General features: G+C 45.1%; 1 protein-coding gene across 1 annotated transcript in view; it reads right to left on the reverse strand.

Moving 5' to 3' along the window:
- Positions 1-20,936, reverse strand: part of KIAA1549 (KIAA1549 ortholog) — a 121,283-nt gene that overhangs the window by 33,219 nt on the left and 67,128 nt on the right. Inside the window, exons 11-16 of the mRNA XM_070615349.1 lie at positions 20,067-20,251; positions 12,520-12,716; positions 10,659-10,774; positions 5,018-5,223; positions 1,873-2,096; positions 676-829 (exon numbers count right to left, since the gene is read on the reverse strand). Of these exons, the coding sequence (XP_070471450.1) occupies positions 676-829; positions 1,873-2,096; positions 5,018-5,223; positions 10,659-10,774; positions 12,520-12,716; positions 20,067-20,251 (1,082 nt within the window). The remainder of the gene's footprint in view (positions 1-675; positions 830-1,872; positions 2,097-5,017; positions 5,224-10,658; positions 10,775-12,519; positions 12,717-20,066; positions 20,252-20,936) is intronic.

Here is a 20,936-nt window from a genome sequence, read left to right on the forward strand (position 1 = left end):
TCTCCACCTTGGGGTGTCTTTGTGTCTGTATTTCTCACAGTCCCTCGGGGAGGCTTTCTTCCCTTCTCAGTGGGGTCTGCGCGTGTGTGTCTTAATGCTATCAATGTCTGCCTTCAACACTTCAAGCAACTCTGTATCCTTTCTGTTTGAAAAAAATGTTTAATTCCATATTTCTTAAATTCCATTAAGCTCTTTCTTCCATTAAAATAAAATATATATATATATAAGCAAATAGAATACCTTCTTCGCAGTCCAGGAGCAGAAGGGAGGGACAAAACCCTAAATATCCCTCCCATCAGCAAATAACCCAAACAACCCTCTGACCAGGGAAAGGAAAAAAAAAACCTCTGGACATTTCTCTCAGTCTTCCAGTTAACCTCAAGAAGCGCCTACTCTGAAGCCTGAGAGGAGAAGGCTTGCATATAGAAAGGAAAAGCACAGAGGAGGTTTCCAGAGAGCTCGTCCAGCAGCCCCCTGCTTTAAATGACTCAAGTTTCCCCTCAAAGGACCAGCCCTCTCCCCCTCTCACCCCACATGCCTCACCACCCAGCCGGCCTCGCAGCTTCAGCCACCGGGCATCAACACCACACAAGGCAGCAGCCACCACTATTCATTCTCCTCTCCCAGAGAGCCACCCCAACCCGGATTCCAGAAGCCAGGGTCAGCATTACGCACTGGGCAGCCAATGTAGGCAGAGTTGTGGACGCCAGGGGGCCTTTTGTAAGTGCCGTCACTGTCTGTGGTGATCAGCCTGTCCTTCTCGGCATCTCCAGGGCAGCCGTTGACCTGGTGTTTCCGGCGTGGCTTGGGAGAACGCTTTATCCGCGAACTGCCAGGAAAACGAGAGGTTGGCTTCACAGGAAACAAACTTGCCTGCCGCTGGCTTATCAACTGAACACTAAGCATTTTCTGAGCACCTGTGATGTGCTGGCCACTGGAGTAAACACCCCACAGAATATAAACAATGTGTAAAACACAGTCTCTGCTCTAAGAAAGCTCACAACCTATCTGCCCTGGCAGACTATATCAACACACACGGAACAACGGAGAACAGTACGAGGCAACGTATAGTCGTGACAGTATTTAATAATACAGACATTCAGGAAAGGGGGAGGTCCATGTGAGCCGGTGACATCATCGCTGGCTGCACAGGGCCTGAGCTAGGTCTTAAAGAGCAGAGGATCTGCACACCAGAGGGATGTGGAAGGAGAGAGTGAGGTGTGGACACCACCGTGCTGCCGAGGGCCAGAAACAGGAATGCAGATGAATCCCGGGGGCAATGAGGCCAGGGCTAAGGGAGTGGCAGGTCTGTCTATGCTGCTGTAGGGTGGAAAGCAGCTCGAATGGAGAGGCAGGCCAGCCTGTTACAGGAGCACAGGTTCCATATGGCAGGGAACAGAAGCCATAACAGGGTTTGAGCAGAGAAAGGCACAAATGAGACCAGTGTTTACAGAAAACGTATCCGGTTAAAGGCAGGGCTCTGGGAGACCAAGAGACCAAGACTGAGTGTGGCTGAGGGAAAGGAAATGAGCTGTCCACCCACACCCAGGTAGGTGACCAAGCAGAGGAGGTGAAGATCCTGGGGGTGAGAGCGGGATGGAGGAGAGGGAGGGCCCAGGAAGCGCCGGAGGCACAGTGGGAGGAGGACAGGAGACACCACTTTAGAATGCCCATTCCAGGAGACAGCAAACCCAGGAAATGCTCTCAGGCACTCGAGGGGCCGCCTTCTCCACACAGGTGACAAACAAAGCCATCAGGGTGGCCGACAGCCTTTCTGTGTATTAACCTCTTGGAGTCGTTTTCAGAGCCTTTACCCTTAAAACCGACCGAGCCCTCCTGTCCCGCCCCACCCGACAGCTCGCCCGGGCCCACCTCTTCCGGGGCTCTATGAACACGGAGGGCACGCTGGCCGTGGGGTCCAGGATCTTGTCGATCTGCATCTGCGCCCGGCGGTACACACGGTGCCGCTCGCGCGTGTCGCCCGAGGACAGCTCGTCCAGCACCGGGAACTCGTAGTGGCCGCGGCGCTTGGCGCGGAGCCGGATCTTGTTCCGATGGTGCTCGATCTCCGACTTGTGTCGCAGCGCCGTCTGAATCTGAGGGGACGAGACCGAAGGAACGTGCTCGAAGGATCCTGGGACCCAGGCTCTGAAAGCATTTGGGGAACACCTTCCTGCCACGTCCCTTGCCCCCTGGACGTCTGTCCTAGGCCCCAGGAGGCCCCAAAGGGTGTGATGGGACAGGCACACCCACACGGGGCACAGAGCACCTGCCATGCCCTCGGGCCGGACCCCCGAACTCTCTGTGGTGTGGATACGGGGAAGCCCCGGTATCGGCCCCCAGAGCAGGGCAAAAATAACTCCAACCTGCAAAATCAGCTAGTGACAACTCTGAAGACACAAAGGGGCACTGACAACTGGATATAATACGCCCTGAGAAAAGAGTAAACGTTCTCCATACTCAATAATTTACTACTTCAGAGATTTCTAAGTTAAGATAGATTCAAAGATATTTGCATGTTATACAATACCCGTTTGCTGATAATTATCTAGTATTACCAACCAAGTTCCCTGACAGGAGACTTGCCCTCCACAGAGGGGCATCCACAGGTGTGGAAACATGTCACCGCTGGTTACGAGGCCTGAAGTAGGTCTTGAAAAGTAAGTAGGATCTGAAGACAAGAGGGGAGGGGAAGGAAGGTGTGAGATGTGGCACAACCACGCCAGGCCTGCCAAGAGCCAGCAGTGGGAATGCAGATGACTGCCTGGGGGGTTGATGGCGTGGCAGTTCTGCTGTGCTGGGGGGCAGCGCAGGCTGGGAAGAGCTCACTTGTGTCAAGGTGTGTCCTGTTTTGTAAGCACCTAGCTCTGCTTCAGAGGCCTTGATATCAAGTGAGATGGAGACAGCGGGGCAGAAGGGAAACCACGCTGGGAATCTGATGGGGAAGAGAGAGCAGGACTCATAGGCCAAGATAGGATGGAACGTTCCTGCCCATGTAGGAAGACTGCAGTAGACCAAAAGCCACATACCCTGAGACTGCCTGAAGGAGGAGGGTCGGTTGCATGAGGTTCTCGGCAACTTACCATCAGGAGAATTAAGAAAAGCCGCTCTTACTCTGTCGGGCTCTAATTGTTCTTTAAAATATATGAGTCCTCACAGGAGGCCCAAGATATGCTAGGAATTTGCAGCAGAATCTCCTACTAAGAAAACATTTAGGGCCAGCCCGGTGGCACACTGGTTAAGTGTGCACGTTCCACTTAGGCGGCCTGCGGTTTGCTGGTTCGGATCCCGGGTGCGGACACGGCACCGCTTGACAGGCCATGCTGTGATAGGCGTCCCACATATAAAGTAGAGGAAGATGGGCATGGATGTTAGCTCAGGGCTAATCTTCCTCAACAAAAAGAGGAGGATTGGCAGCAGTTAGCTCAGGGCTAATATTCCTCAAAAATAAATAAAACATTTAAATTTAGATGTATGAAGTATTTAGGTAGGTGTAACAGTATTGACAATGCTCTAGTTCTTAAGTTGGGTTTTCATTTTGTTGTTATGCTTTATAATCAATATATCTGTTACCTATAGTCCTATGTGTGCATCAAATACTACATTTTAAAAAGATAGTAAAAGAAAAAAACGGAGATGTATCCTATCAAGTTATGAAGCCACAGGCCTGGTGAACACATTCTCTTCTTTCTTTCGCCAGATGGAGAAGTCACTCCAGGCTGTCTACCCTGGCAGCTGTAGAGGCACACGCAACAGGAGACTGATGGAAACAGGTCTAGGCCAGGACTGGGGCCATGCAGGGCTGGGGCTCCTGAGCGTTGGTGAGAACGGACAGCACATGTCATCCTGAACCCATGGCACACAGTCTGTGGTCAAGTGCTTGGCAAAGAGCTAAGGAGATGTGGACAGGAGAAATATAAGAACTCTTGGTAAGACTTCTATAGGATGATCCACTGTAAGGATCACCTTTAAAGTGGGGAGGAGGGTTCAACTGTACCAATTTCTTATTACAACCTGGCAGAACTCACAACAGCAGCAGCGGTTTCTTAGAGGCAGGAAACTGAGAGGCATGGAGCTGTCTTATGTGCAGTCCTAAATGGCATTCACTCCATTGACAGTCCAGCCCAGGTCAAATCTCTCAAGCTCCAGTTAACAGTGACCTAGCCTGGCATTCTGGTTCCCAAAATCTTAGGAGGGAAGCAGATCTAACTCACTCTTCTGGGATTCACTGGAATAGGGTTTTACTATGAATTATCTAGATCCTTGGGGCCAGAGCGGATCTATCAGGAATCACAAAGTCTCCTCTTATCCCAAGACCACCCCAGGCTGGATGAGTCACTAGAAGAAGTCACAGGACCCGGCATTTAGTCCCAGTCATTACAGCAAAAAGATATAGAGCGAATCAGCAAAGGGAAAAGCACGTGGGGCGAATTCTGGAGGCACCCAGGTGGAGCTTCCCGGAGCGCTCTCCCAGTGGAGTCCCATAGGACGTGCTTAGTTCCTCCAGCAACGAGTCGTGACAACACGGGTGAAATGTTGTCCAGCAGGGAAGCTTATGAGAGACTCAGTGCCCAGGGAGTCTCTAACGGGCTGCTCACGTAGGCACCCGCTGCCTAGCATGTCATAAAATTCCAGGCTCCCAGAAGGAAAGCAGATGTTCACCGTAAATCATATTGTTCGTATTAATAGTTTAGGCGCAGTGAGCGACTCTGTTCTGGGAATGGCGGGAATCTTTCCGAAACCCAAGTTCCCAAATACTAGCCATGGGCCGAAATGGGACTTTCTAAGGATAGCAGCCTCAGGTCTTTGTTCTGCATATCTGCCAATGCATCTAACAGTGTCCTTGAACAGTATCAGATCTAAAAAACCTGATTATAATATTTAAAATTCAGAATACTTGTCAGCAGCTCATACCTTTAGCAACCTTTTGACACTGTCACTTTCACTCATTTTTCAGCACTGACCAAATCAGAATGTGAGCCTTTTTATTAACATACTTTTTAATAAAAACAAATACCTCTTTGTTAATTTTGTTGGTTTCTGCCACTCGGTCAGCCAGTATGGGGTGCTGAACTGGGGGAGCTGGGATCGGCTGCATGGCAATCAGCTGGATCTTACTGGGGACCCGCCGACTGGCCTCTGAGGAGCGGGAGATCCTGTCCACGTGCTCAAAGATGGAGGCTGACGAGTGCTGCTCATTCCCTGAACTGGGGGGCGGTGGCCCTGGAACAGAGGGGAAAGCCAAAATAAATAAAGTCATCCTAAAGAATCGCAAATAATCAAAATTATGGATTAATCCTTAAAGAATCCTCAGATGGGCCCCCGCTCAAAAACACATCCCCACTCCATGGCAGAAGACTTGAAATGTCACTATTTGAGCTTAAGCTGTCTGGGTTAAATAGTGTCTTCTGCAGCCTCATTACAAATTACAAATATCCTTAGAAAAGAAATGAAAATCCTGATGACACTTTGTGCCAAAAATTGCCCTGTTTTGTCTAAAGGTGTTTCAGAGTCTTCAGTAAGAAAGAGTCTTCCAGACAGGAGGAGCCTGAAGTTGCTCAGTCAATAGCAATTTACAGAACTTTTAGAAAAAACATGTAATGCATCTCTGAAGTTCTACTCTCATTTGGAGCAATAAAAATTTAGTTGCCAAGGTGATTATACTGTTGAGAAACAAAAGTCGAGGGGACTGCAGACAGGCATGTACTGGTTAACAATGAACGCTTCAGTTCTGACGTAGAAAGAAAATTAAGTTGAAGAGGCATAAGAAGAAAAACTTGCTGCCTACAGGGGACTTGGTCCTACTTTAAAAAGAGATGAAGAGGACACTTAAAAATGGTTAAATGGGTAAATTTTACGGCATGTATATTTTACCAAGACAAAGTTTTTTAAAGTAATCAGAACTGCAAAAAGAGAAAAAAAATTAAATGTGTAGAAAGAAGATAGAAAAGAAACACTTTAAAATGTTAACAGAGACTGGATCTTGGTATAATGGGTGATTTTCTCCAATTTCCTGTATTTTCTGTAATGAGGATTTTCTCTGAGTATAACTTTTATAGTAGAAATAATCCCAATAAGCTTTAATTTTAAAAAGGCATAAAAAGACGGAGAGATGCGAGGAGGGGCTGAGTAGGTGGGAAGAGCTCTACAGAGCTGGTGAGACGCACTGAGGTCACTAAGGCCCTCCCTCTGATAAGCCAGGCACCTCCGGACGCTCTGAACACCACTTTAAAATAAATGGCCAACAGCCCAAGAGAAGGAATGAGGGCATGCAGAAACTTTTTGTAAACAAAGGCATGAGGTTTGAAACTTCAAGCATAAGTGAAAAATATAGAGGTTTCTCCTCCGTGTAGAAAAAGAAAAAGTTGAGCAAAGCAGGAAGAAAAGTAGTTGAGGTTTTACATAAGGAATGCACATCAGTGGTATGTCAGTCTTTGTATTTCCTCTCAATTTGAATTATCTCCACTTGTTATCCCAAGCGACTAGAAATGATGTATGTAATTCTGTGAATGAACGCCGTCTCTCTTAGCAAGGAGGCATAGGTTTCTGGATTCCGGCTATTCTTGGGCTTGCTTTCCCTACCCTGGGCCCGGAGGGAGCCTGTTTGTGCAACGTAAGCACAGCCAGGCTCCACCATACATCCAGTGGCAGCTACTCAAATTACAGGCAAAATGCCTAAACGGAGATAATTAGCTGTGCCAGATAGGCTAGCCTTGCTAACCCACACTCATAAAGTGACAGCAGATGTCACAAAGGGTAGCCCACATTAAGCTACTGATACGTAAAGGTGAGGTTGCTTTCCCCCAATCTGGTAAAAAGATGGTAAAAAGATCAGGGCACAAAGGTGGCAGAGGAAGAAAGTCCCCTCCCTCTGTGCTGTCTGCTTGCCTGGGTACCACGGAGCTGCAGGCCTGCGACTGGCTCCTGTCACTGCCCTATCCCACCCCCCAACTGTGGTCATGGCTCCTTGCGCCACAGTTCACCAACTGCAACCAGAGAAACAAAGGATGCAGAGAAAACCCTCAAGCTTCCATACGGCCTTGGAGTCCAGCCCTTTTAAAAGGCTGAAAAAAGGTTTGTTATTTGTTTTATCTATCTGTGCACATATATACATATATCTCAGTTTATATATATAAACTGGTTATTTTTATTGTTTGCTATGCATTGCACAATTTTTTTAAAAAACTACTTGCATAATAACAGTCACTGGAAAGTACAATGGATACATAGAGATTAATGCTGTGTGAATCCTGCCTTAAGGCAAGTAGGGCCTTTGGAAGAGTACTTTTGAAGAGTGCCTCCTCTTCAAATATTATAAAACAAACAAAAAAATGTAATGATAGAAACTACAGTATAGGATAATGTCAACGAAGAATGACAGAGGAAAGAGCAATCCGAATTACTAAAATGCCGAAGCAATAGAAGATTTTAAAAGAACTATTAATTCCATTATCTATCAGTAAGTGCAGTCAAACTGCATTAATACCGATGCCCGTGACCCACATTAACACCCTGTGAGGCAGGGATCACATCTGCCTCTTCTTCATCCTATCCCAGCACCGAAGCCACCACAGGCACTTAGTAGACACTTGCTGAATGGATGACTAAATGACTAGTCACCTCAACCACCTGTATAAAATTCCACCTAAAGAGACCTTGGGGAATCTGCCTTAATGAAAAGAGGAGAATTATGATTTATGATCACAATCACTTTATAAATGGGTACTCTACCATTACCTGAAAAACTCTGATGTTATTTGTAGTCAAAATAGTTACCCTGCAATCTCGTTAAAAATGTTATTTGTTTTGCAAACTCCTTAGCACATGCAAAAGTAAATGACTGGGTAAAATTCTAGAATTTGGATTTGTGGAATTCAAATTAACGAAGCTCTAATTACTTAAAAATCACACACATGCGACCTACGGAGAACATAAAGAAAATACTCAGCATTTTGCAGTCCTTATCTACGTGGTTTATTCCTGATGGTAAAGAAGAGAGGGGGAAGGGAGGACGGCATAAGGGGTGACCGGGCATGTGTGTGCAGTGATGGATAGTAATTAGTCTTTGGGTGGTGAACATGATATAGTCTACACGGAAATCGAAATATAATGATGTACACCTGAAATCTATATAATGTTATAAACCAATCTTACCTCAATGGAAAATAAAAAGTTTAAACAATTGAAAAAAAGAACAAGAGAGAAAAAACCACACTTATGCCTGGACACAGCAATGGCAGCACAACAAGCAACTGAACGTAGCCACCTTGACTTAAGGGAGGTGTGTTATTCCCTACCTCATCTCTCTCTTCATAACTTTGCTAAGGGGAACCAGTGCTTATGACGAGACTTATTCTAAAACTGCAATAACTGAGAAGACAGTGACATTTGAGCAAATAATCTCATAAGGGTCCTTGGATTGTTGCAAAGGTCATGCATCATGGTCTAGCCACCTTCAAAAATAGTCAGCTGGAAAGGAAATAAGACACAGCCTCAAATTGACCAAAACAATGGTCTTTTCTCAGCTTCCCTTGCAAGGTGGGTCCTGAAAATGCCACACGACCTGTAACAGCCATCCAAAGCCTTGCCAAGGAATCTCTAGAGACCCAGCAGGCGTGCCACCCACTGTGGTGAGAGGGACCCTGGGCCCAGGGCGAGATGGAGGAGGGTCCCAGAGTGGTTCTCAAGCACCCTCCTGCTCCATTAATTTGCATTTCATCATGACTTGCAACAAGAGAAGGATTTCTACATGAATTACAAAATAATTCAAAAGCTATGATTAAGAACTCAGAATCGTTTTTAGAGGGTATTTTACTAAATTAATTCTATGCTAGTAATAAAATGCCTTTATGGCAGCATCCAAGTTTTAAACAAGTAAACAAAATTTTATAAGTGAATTGATAATTGTAGGGAGAAGATCATCTCTCTAAAACACGAAGATAATGTACAGATTCTGGTGTCTCTTCATAATAGCAGTCACTGAGCTCCTAGTACTCACTCACCGGGACATCTAGTCCACTTGTCTCCTTCCATGGACAACTCCCAGTCCCAAAGCTGACATGCTTACTACTGTAACTTTGAATACATATTGAAAGTGATATTTCATTTTTTATATAGAATATAGAATATTCTGGTTGCAATACTTTCAGTAAGGAATTAAAAGCAGGAACTAAAAGCAAGGTTTTCTCAGATAAGCAATGAAGAGAAATTGAGAAACTCCAGAGCTGACTTTTTTTTCTCCAAATATTTCTTTCCCAGGATCAAAATTAGACTTTATTCCTATCTATCTGAAACAGTGCCCCTGTTACCGTGGTGTTAAGTAATTTTTAAGATTCTGTGAAATTGGATCCAAAGAAAAAACTCTTCCCTTCTTCTTAGGGGTATTTCTTTAACATCAAAAATGAAACAACTGGAAGGAATCTCAAATATCAGCTCGTTTAGTCTCACAGGAACCCCAAAGGCTAAGGGACCTGCGAGGTCACCAGCGTGACAGCAACAGAAGAGGCCTCTGGCTTCATCCAGAATCTGTTCATTTATAGAATACAGTTCACTCTGTACTGCACTTTCATACAGAGAAATCTGTGACCAAAAATGTGAGTACAAAAATTACTATTAAAGATAACATCCTGAGGCATTCCAGTTTCCTTTGCATTACTAAAACACAATCCTGAAACCTGAATAAAACTCCAGCGAATACAACAGCCGTAGTAGCACATTTATGTAACAGAATCTATTAAGCTAAAACCTAACTACTTTGTCATCATGCCAAAAAATGCTCCCAAGTCCGTAAGACCCGTGGGCTTTGTTTCATTACAGGACATGAGCCTCATGGTTAGACCCTTCGGATGGGAGTGAAGTGCATCTCGGACCTGCCCTAAGAAGCGCTGCCTCTGACTCCAAATGCAAATCTGCTAAACCATCAGATCACATAGAACTCCCAATGGAAGGAGGAGCTAGGAACAGAACCAAATATAGTACGCTCGGACCTATGATAAACAAACAGCTTTCTGACAGTGACAGCTGTGCAACACTTGCATTGGATCCTAAGAAGGTCACTGAATCCTGGGAGCAGTTTTTGGGACTCTGGTTTTAGTGCCATTCTTCCTTGTCCTTCAGGGAGGAAAATCCTTAAGACTCTGAACTAGAATGAAATGTGACTATTAACCTCAAAACATACCTTGGTGAATCCCTAACCTCTAGCAGGTCCTCTGCCTCAGTGCAGGCACCAATACAATGTCAGATGGTGACAACCAATGCTGAGAAATTCACCATATGAATGAAGAATATTCCACTGCACAGATTTTTTTTAAAAGGTTCAGCATTTGGGGCTGGCCTGGTGGTGTAGTGGTTAAGTTTGCCTGCTCCACTATGGTGGCCTGGGGTTTGCAGGTTCAGATTCTGAGTGCAGACCTACACATTGCTCATTAAGCCATGCTGTGGTGGCATCCCACATGCAAAAGTATGTTAGCTCAGCAACAATTTTCCTCAAGCCAAAAGAGGAAGATTGGCAACAGATATTAGCTCAGGGCCAATCTTCCTCACCAAAAAAAAAAAAAAAAAGAGAACGAAAAAAGGTTCAGCATTTGTAGTATAAAACCCTAGCCTACTGGAACCTTGTAATTAAGGTTTTAACGTGGAAAACGAGAAGAGTCACAGACCACTCTGTGGGGCTCTGTGGGACTTGCCGTCGTTCACCACTCCTGGCGTCTTGTCTCCTGCGTCCCTATCGCTGGACTCTTCGCTCACTGTAGAGTCGGCATCTGAGGGAGAAACTCTGCAGACACAAAACAAATGCAAACGTTAGGAAAAAGAAAGAAAGGATGGGGGGAAAGGTCACATTAATTTGGATGTGGAAGTCAGGCCTCCAGGCAAAACTGGTAGAAATCAAACAATCCAAAAAATTATTTTGTGGCATGGCATCTTCAAGGACCTAATATTAATATATAGCACCTAGTTACCTCTTAAAGACAGCATAACATGACTTACAAACTGGGTCAGCAGGCTGCATTTCAACAAATGCTAGGAAAGTAAGTGCCAGGCTGGAGGATGGTGCCTCAGCTACCAGGGCTGGACCAGCAGTGTGGGTCTGCCATGGGTGGGATCAGAGGATCTGGGGTTCTGGGTTAACTGGGTCTGCATCACTAGGAAGCCAGAGTAGTTCTGCAGTCACCCCATATAACTCCAGATCTTTGCAAGAAGCCTACACTTACAACACAAAGGCAATGATCACCACTGAGATTTGACTCTATATACAAAAAGCAAGGGTATCACAGACCCCTGGGGGCACCAGGCTAGTGAAAATCTCTAGCCACTTAGCTCCCCTCTTCTTTGCACTCCCTGGCTTAAACTGCAATGTGAGATGCTGAGACATTCTGGTGCCCCTGAGGGATGCTAAAATATTATATTAGCGGTGCAGACCATTGAGATGTTGTGACTAAATGTTTAGGATGAGACGACCATGGGAGAAAAAAATACTTTGCAAAATTGTACCAGGATATTCAATAATCTTTAATGATTTGATTTATTCTTAGCCTGCAAGATAATTAAGCAAATAACATCTCTCTACATAATTCATTTTCTTTAGTAAAGATCACATTCTAACATGTATTAAATTCTTAAAAGTAGGCCAGAACCCCCGGGGTAGGTTTTCTGATAAGTCAGAAATTATGACCTCATTTCGAATGTTGGTATAATCACACTTTTTTCCTCTTAGCAGAAAATCAGGATTTGGAGTTCCAAAGCTCAAAGGAAGGCTGATGATTTGAGGCTTCCATAGCAAACGCGTGATCATGCTATGATCTAAAGTCAGCTTCACGAAACCTGACTCTGAATTTGGTCTTCTTTAACACGGCCACAGCCTGTCTCAGGATCAGAGGGTGACGGGGACTTCCAGGCAGTGTGTTAACGAGCAGTTCTCCGTGTGCTCAACTTTGATGGGAGGAATGGAAATAAACTGGATATGGGGAGCTGGGCAGGGAGGAGGCGTGAAGAGTCCATGCAAACATGCTAACAAGGGTGCAACACTGGCAGCTGGAGAAAAACCAAGCAAAGAAGGATGTGATGAAGGTCACCTGCAGAGGGAGCAATGACGTCATAGCCAGCCACTGGCATAACAGGCAAGGGCAAAGCCAATGCTGGCTGAGGAGGTATCAAGTGCCATGCGTTTTTCATACACTATTTCTGATATCCTCCGCAGAGGGCCTAGCCTGCTCACCCCAGAATAGACACACACGAGCTGGTCAAGCCCTCATCAAGTCGCAGGGGGACCACCAAACCATGATAGACAGTGATTCCTAATTCTGAACACTTTGGGGAAGGAAAGCATCAGCCTCCTTTGGTAGTCCATTAGAGTGGATAAAGAGCCCTCAGGTTCGTTAACACTGGGCAAGCCGTCGTCAGTCTCCTGGGCTGCAGACTCGGGCAATACTCACCGTCAGCCTTTCTGATACTGGAAATTGACAAACTGAAAACAGAAACATGCTCTGCGATCGAGAACAATACAGAAAGCCCAATAAGAACCTTCCTCTGTGACGGACGTTCTTGGCCGGGATCTTCGCCTTGGGGCTCGGCACATCTCCGTTTTCAGAGGGCGTGGTGTGGTCCTTCACAGGGCCTGGCAGTGGTGCTGGCTCATGAATAATCAAGATGTCATCTTTATTGTGCTGACCCAGATGCTGCTTAGCAAAATCGAAGCCCTTGACGCTAGGGATCTGCAACTAAAACCAACACAGACACACACAGGTGAGACAGTCAAGCTGCTATCTGAGGGCTGTAAAAAGAGATTGTGAGGGCTGGCAAGGGAGCGCCAACTTCTGACTCAAGATTGTGCTTGCAATTCCACCAATCTAACTCAATGAGCTTCTCTGAAACATCTATTGTACGTGAGGTGCTGTTTATATCTAGAGTTTGCAGAAAAGACGGATACTTGTGAAAGATTAAAGAAGACTACGAAGATTAAGTAACTACACCATGGTACAAGAGACATCACCAGACAATGCCTGACCTGCCAATTCCAGAGAGGGCAGCACGGGCGAGACATTCTGTATAGAGTCCTCGTGCCAGGACTTGGAGGACAGGCAGATCTTGGAAATAAAAAGAGGTGGCTACACAGAGTGTGTTCTAGATCATGTCAGGGACCAGAGAACGCTTGATCACATTTGCTGCACTACAAGGGTCAGACTGTAGGGGAGAGAAGGCTGGCCCGTCTGTGGATGACTCTAAGCGCCAGCTTCTAGAGCAGAAAACCACTAAACCCCTCTCAAGAGGCAGGTTTCTAAAATCCAAGCAGACAGGAGCCAAAGGGACTAGTTAGAAGGCCCAACAATACCATGTACATGAAATGATGAAATCCTGAGCCCAAAATCTTAGCAAAGAAAATGGGGTGGAATAAACAGTTCTGGAGACCAGGCAGAAGGACCTGGAAGCCGAACAGATGTGAGAGGCAAAGGAGAGAAAGAAGCCAGTGATGACTTGAAGTTACAGGCAGGGCATCGTGAACAGTGGAAGTGACATGGAGGGAAAGAGGTGAGTCATGAAGGAATGAAGACTTGAGGAGAAAAAAAAGACAGGTTTCGCTTCATTCATGCTTGGTTTGAGATGGCAGAAAAAGCGCCAAAGGAAAGTAGCTCGGTGTAGCTGGATATGGCGGACCACAGCCTGGGGGAACTTCAGGCTGGAGATTGACTTTGAGAGCATCTGTACAGAAGGTGACATGTAGGGGAGGTGAGATTTTTCAAGATGAAAACATATTCTATGGATAAAATGTTGGAGAACATTTGCCAATTTGGGCCTAAAAGGAGGAAAAGAAGTAAGGAAGAAATAAAAGGTGACTTCAAAGAAACAGAAGAATCTGGAAAGTTTAATGTAACAGAAGTCAAGGGAATGAAGAAATTCTAGAAGGGAGTGGCCAAGAGAAGTAATGGGAACCCAAAGCTGAAGGAGAAAGGAGTCTCAAAAAAGTCCACCTCTCACACTGGCACATGCAGGAGTCCTACCCAGGGATACGCAGTACCAACGCCAAACCCACAACCAAGACCCCAGAGTCCAGGCCTCAGCCTCGAGGCCTGTGCTAGACAAGAAAGGTATATAGAAACAAGGGCAATAAAGGCCGGGCACCACTTTTTATGACATTTTTGAGGACACTGAAAGTGCCAGGGCTGGGTATTAAGTTTGCGTAATTCGAGCCTGCAGAGTATAGGAAAATAAACTGCATATAAATAGTTGTCCCAAGGGTCTCCTCAGAAGGAAAGCCACATGCACATTCAAGCCCCCCTGGCCAGGCTGTGTTCCACACCCATACATGGCCCTATCCAAACGACAAAGGCCAAGCCCATCTAAGGAGCTATTCTAGATGACACCGTATGTGTGGAAGCAAAAGCTTTCGTCGTATTTGTGCTAACTTTATGCGCAGATGAACGACACCACCAGTGGCTTAGATTTGTGATCTCTAAGGTCTTTTGAGTGCTAAAAATCTAGGATCAATGGGTAGAAGGAAAGTAGTCTGTAATAATGATTTATGCCACCAGAGGGGGATAAAACTTTCTGTAAATATAGTTTACAAAGACATTGCTTGGAAACAAAAGGCATAGACTGGGGTGCCTGTATTTCCTAAATTAATGATATCGTGTTACAGGAGCAGGCTACTCCACCTCATTTTGTGAGTGGCACCTGCCCCTTGGCTCAGGAATGTTGTTTCGCAAACAATGAACCCAAACCTGCTGCTCCATGGCTCCCCCATCCCCCAACCAGCCTGGAAAGTCTATTTCCTCATCCCTGAGACGGTGGATTAGCACAGTGATCCTCAGCTGGGCTCCCTGAATCCCTGGGCTGTATCCTTTCCTAGGGGCATGCAGCCCTTTCATGGGAATCACATTCCAGATGGACGACCTCTGTATAGGCTCTTACCTAAAAGGGATTTTCCTGAGAGCAAGCCTGTGGTGTAGGCACCATGCTGCTTCCCCTTCCCCACCTCCTTTCATAAGGGTCCTTCTCCCGCTTTACAGAAGAGAGGGGCACCTCTCCCCCAGGAGGCCGCTTTCACCCCAGCGGCACCTCATTTCAGCCCCATAAACAAGGTGTTTCTAAACAAAAGACTAACAGATAGCCTCAACAGTTCTTTAACCATCACCATCAACATCCTTTGGTAAATCTTGGTAAAATCCTTTCTAGTATATTTCCCAGTAAGAAAGTAAATGTCTCTAATGGATGGCTTGCTTTGTCAAAATTGAAGGGAAAGCCACAGATTGCCTCTTCTAAGCAAAGGTCTCCAAAGAGAATAAGGGAAAAATACACACGACGCTGCCTCTCTGATGTGTCCCCCCAAGTCTATGAACTAAATGTCCTTCCCTGACACACTCTCAGGGCTCATGCAAGAAACAAACAGAAGTATATGTCAAAATGCTTCATAAATGCGAAAGTACCATGCAAATGAGATTGACAGCGTTATTATTGCTGTTAGTTGATAAAACACCAAGCAGTTAATATAAATAGCCAGGAGCTGTCAGGCATCAGATAAAGCTATAGATATAATTTAGATACAAAATTTTGTAATTCAGCAACAGGATGTGACACATGGTAGACCCTCAATAAATATTTGATGACTGAATGAATTTCAAAAATGTCAGTTGAAACACCAACCTTGCTGGATTTTGTGGGGAACCAAGAAAGGGATATATGTCATAAATGAAATATACATCCGTTATAGCCTTGAAGCCTTGTTGTTTATTGTTGATTCCAACTAACATCTTTAAATCTATCATTTCCTTGCATTTCTCACAGGCTGGATGAGTCACCACCTTCCATAACAATAGAAATTTGGCAATTTAATTCGTGCTTATGCACAAAACAAAAGCCATCTACACGCAGAAGGAAAAAATTATAAGAAACAGTGCCTCCCTTATAGAATTAGCTCCTTTTGTTTCATCCCTACTTTCTGGAACACTTTCTCTAGTTTTTCCATGTTTTAAAAAAAAAACTCTAGAGTAAGTCTGGCTGTATTGTCTCTCCAGCTTCCACATGCAGAATAAGCTTCAATCAGTACTTTATAAAAGAAGAGTCACGATTAATTAGAGCCTTCAATATTCATATTAGAACCCAGCTATTTCTGAAGAAGGATGGCTCTTTTGTTCCTTCTTTCTCTAATATATCACAGAGGGGACAGGCCCCATTGTCTGTGCCCCACCGGAACACATCGCCGACACATCAGGGACGACTGGTGCAGCAGGTCAGCCAAGTAACACGAGAGACGCCTGATGAATTTTAAAACATGTGAGCCATAAATATAATCCGACCGGATGGAATAAGGCGGAGTGAAGTCTCCAGTACCCGTGTTAGCCTGAACCCCTGAGAAGGAGCAGTTAAGATGACAATTGAAACCACAGAGCAAATCCCAAAAGTGTTTGAATAAAAATTGGCCATCACGAAGAGTGCCATTGTAAGCATTTACCATTTGATGGATGTGATCTGCGGAAAAAAAATCACACCCACCATGCTGTTTTCATTTAGAAAGTGAAGACAAAGTGAAGTTATTGCCATCTGTGTGTCTCTGCCACGGCCCAGCACAGGGCCTGTGGTAACCCTCAAGTCTTGGAGGTTGGGAGAGCAGAACTATAAGATTCTCCAGCCCTCAGGCCACAGCAAGTCCCGGTCAGCTGACTACAGATGAACTGGAACCACCTACGCACTAGGTGTTAGTAGGATCCTTGCGGAGAATCAAAGGGCAACTGCAGGGGCAGGGAGTGAGCTGAATTTGACTGAGATGGAAGAAATGCTCCTGGAGCTTCTCTCCAATCCATTGTCCACAGTGCCTCCCGAAGTGATGGTAGCAAATGTAAATATGTTCAAGCTGCTCTCCCTGCTGAAATCCTTCCGTGGTTCCCCACTGCCTGCAGCATCACTTCCAACCCTTCTATGTCCCACAAACCCCTCAGAGCCTGGCTCTCGCCCACCTCCATTGCCTCCATTTTGGCTGCACCCTTCCATACAACCTTTACTCCATCCTTCCTGAGCTATGGGCCATTCCCCCCACCTAGGCACACTTCCTCTCCTCAACCTCTGAGCTTCAGCCCCAGCATCACCTCCTCTCGGAAGGCAGAGGCAGGCCACCACCTAGAATGAGGTGGCTTCCCCTCCTCTGTGCTCCCATGGCACCCTAAATAGCCTCAGCCTGCTGCATGTCAGCCTTTGGATCGCTTGTCCTTCTCCCTCGCTAAAGCCTTCAAAGGCAGGGACAGCCTCTTATCTGTGCTTGTAACCCAGCCTGGACTGCTTGGCTGAAGGCAAATACTCAGTGTTTGATGAATGAAAGTGCAGTGTCTAAGGCCGCTCCATCTGGTTGCCCGCAGTGCTAGCCGGCCAGGAACTATGGTCCTACGCCAACAACGGGGTGTGGACTGTCCCTGTCAGACGGAACAAGTTTCCATGGGACCAGCAGCATCTAGCCAATGCCATTCATATCTTTAAATAGAAGCTCAACAGGGTGAGGCGGATCCAAGCTGGAGTTTTTTTGGAAGCAGTCACAAGTGATGACTTTGGGCTACAGATTAAAGAGAACATAGATAAAAGAAAGACACGGGTTGGGGTTGTTTTTTTTTATTCTTTATTATTAGAAATAAAAAAGGACCCTGCCTCAAAATGTGACAGGATGGCCTCCCCCTCTTATCATATTTCAAAACTAATCTACTCCCAGACAATCTGAAGAGGTTTCCTTCTCGTTACAAGGGGAAGGGGGTGTGGATTTTTGGTCAGCAGATTTATTGTTTCCAGATGTTTGTAGCTCTGGGATTTGCTAAAAGATTTCTGAGAGTAGTGGAGAGGCAGCGTCAGGGGGCGGGGTGACCAGAATGGAGAGAGAGAAAACAGAAAGCCACACAAGGAGGAGAAAGAACTTTTACAGTCATGGGGGAAAATAGCATCTTTTCAAACTGCCCAAAGGAAGGGGCTAGAGGCCTGTTGTTATTGCCAGATACTCTTATAAGAAACGCTTATATTTGCTTTTAAACTAAAAGGAGATCATTCTTTTCCTATTATCAACATCTATACGGTGGGTTCCTATGCCAGCAAAACAAAGACCATGCTTCTGAACCATCGTTGAGGTTTTCCCCTCCTGACAGTGTCAGAAGACACTCGGTCTCAGGGAACCCTCCACGCAGACGTTCCCTGTAAATATGATGTAAAATGTATGCAAAAATCCTTGCAGCACTTATAGAAAAAGAGCAACTCCTAAGGCTGGAAGTTCTATTGAAACTCTGTCCATTTGATTTATAGCAACATCTGGGACGTGAAAATATTTCAGAAGTAAAAGTGGCAGAAAGAGAAAGCTTGGGGAACATCCTGCTTTGAACTCATGAGATGCTGTCCTCTGATAGTGTATAGAAGGAACAGATAATGGATAGGCTTCCAGTGGGACTGCTCATGTTAGGAAGTATGGAACAAAAAAGACCTAAATGCAGAACTGTCTATACTGACTTAATCTCCCTGTAACAACAGTCTTTCTCCAAAACAAAAACATTTCCAAACCTATTGTGGATCTCATTACAATGAAATTCACACTATGAATCATTTAGGATATCAAGCACTTTTTTCCAGGTTTTTCCCATGCCATTCACTAGTCTAACAACAAGATATCCTTAGCAAATTATGGAAATAATAAATGAAGATAGGTAATAAACATAATCTTAATGTATAAAATGCTTCCAATATTCTTGATAACCAAAAGCTGGCAATTTAATCAAGATTCCGCATATCTCAGTTAATTCATAAGACAAAGAATACTCTTCGTTTACTTTCACAAAAGTAAAATAAATAAAAAACACTACTTATTTTTTTCATTCAGCACGTCTGGGTTTGTAATGTGCAGAATTTTTTATACCCATAAAATCAGACTAAAATTAAAAGGTTAATGGGGCAAGCCTTTATTTTTTGTTCTTTTGCGACTTGCTTTTTCCTATCAAATTTTTCGAGTTGAGCCCTCTAAATCTGAGAGACCCCCAGAGGGTACATGTTAGTAAATATAGTAGACTGATGACCACTTTCCATGCGCTTGGTAATGGCTGATCTGCATGCTGTGCTAAATGTCTGCAGCCAGTGAGTTCTTCTCTAGTACTTGGCATGTTTTTGCTCACGGCAGGTGAGGTAGATAGTGACCAAGAGCCAATTTCTTTGCAACTTTTATGTGACAATTAAATATTGCAGAAACTGTTGAAACCTAAGTGGGAGAAGAGAATTGCTATTACTATAAAAACTAAATTGAATGCTCTGGAAAGGCACGGAAAAGGAGCTGCTTAAAAAAACTGCTGTAAAATTAGGTGTAGGTGAATTAACTCTAAAAGATTGCAGAGTAGGGCGGGACAGGAGAGTACTGAAAAAATCTAGAGAATTCTGCGCTCAGGTTGGTTTGCCCTTCTCTAAAGAAACCCAAACTGGAAACTGCAGTTGATGCATTATGAGTGTTGTTTCTTACAAGACAGACCACATAGAATTCAACACTCCAAAACATAAAAAATTAATAGAAAGACTTGGAGTATGTCAAAAGATTGGCAAATAAAGACCCATTCATATATTTTAAGTCAAAATGTTTAAGGCATGTACTACCATTTTTAACAATTAAGTGGTCTTGATCAAGGTGGATAAGTGGGCTTGCAATATGGTGGATGGAAAATGAAGGAGCCGTCCAGTGGAGCTGGGTATGAAAGAGATAGATACACAGATCTGAGAAAACCTCCCTTGGCTCCTGTTCTCTGAAGATATCCAGGGTTAAAATAGATCAGAGTTCATACACAGAATGGAGGGGATCTTCTAACTGATCATCTCAAAAATAAAACTACAGTGGAACTCAGAGCTAAGCCTGGCATTGCTAAGCCTTTATCAGCTTCATCTTCTTGGCATATGTCTAATACCACAGAAGAACTGGGGTTTCAGTAAGCAAACGTGAAGGCAAATGGACACCACCCTTAAAGCCCGAAGATTTCCTTACCAGCTCTCTCCCCATCTTTCAGTATCAAGAGCCTGACCTGGCCCTATCCCAGCCCACAGACTGCTATGTGAACACTGGGGGGGTTGCCCTTTACCTTCTGACGCTGCTGAATGTTGGCCACCGTGTCAGGCTGAAAGTCCAACTTGTCCGTGCGGCAGAGTTTCCAGTAGAGGATGACGACGATCACCATCACCACCAGCACTGGAATGACCACGCCCACAATGACCCAGAGGTTGCTGCTCTGGGACTCTGGGGACGGCCTCTTTACCCTGTCCACGGCTGCACACGAGGGAGAAAGGTCTTTCAGTAATTCGTCTGCACTCATTTGCTGGACAGCCCTCTGTGCAGTGACTGTGCCTTCTTCTATGAGAAACCTGGACAGTCCCTGTCATTTCAGCTCACGACAAATGATGACAGGAAACATGACACAGTAACAAACACAACACAGCATATTACATCTACAGTACGTAAGGAATCACAGTGACACACACAACGTGTCTAAAGGAATGTGGCTAATTCAATGGCAAAGCTGCGTTAACTCCAGGTCTCCTGACTTCCAATTTATTGGGCCAACTCTCCCTAAATTCTCACCACAGGAAAGCTCCACACCAAAAATCAGAAATCCCAGTAAGTAGTCTGTAAGCACGTCCTTAATTTCCTCACCTATGTCTCTCCCTAAACCCTTGAAACATGGCTTTTAATCGACACTGCTTTACTTAAGGTATCAGTTGTCAATTTTAAATTACATTAAATCAAACTGACTCACTTTGAATCCACCATTCCCCACCCCTGCCTCAGCCCCCATCTTCCATGGCCTCATGACTATGCCTCAATCTCTCTGTCCTCCTTAATTTCCTTCACCTTTCCCTAACCCTGCCTCTCAGGACTGGAACCTCTCCTCTCCATTCCATGCTCATCCTCTCAAAGGACTCAGCTCCTCGAAAGCCAAGCTTCCAATTATCAG

The sequence above is a fragment of the Equus przewalskii genome, chromosome 4 (assembly GCF_037783145.1).
Source record: "Equus przewalskii isolate Varuska chromosome 4, EquPr2, whole genome shotgun sequence".
Lineage (NCBI taxonomy): Eukaryota > Metazoa > Chordata > Mammalia > Perissodactyla > Equidae > Equus > Equus przewalskii.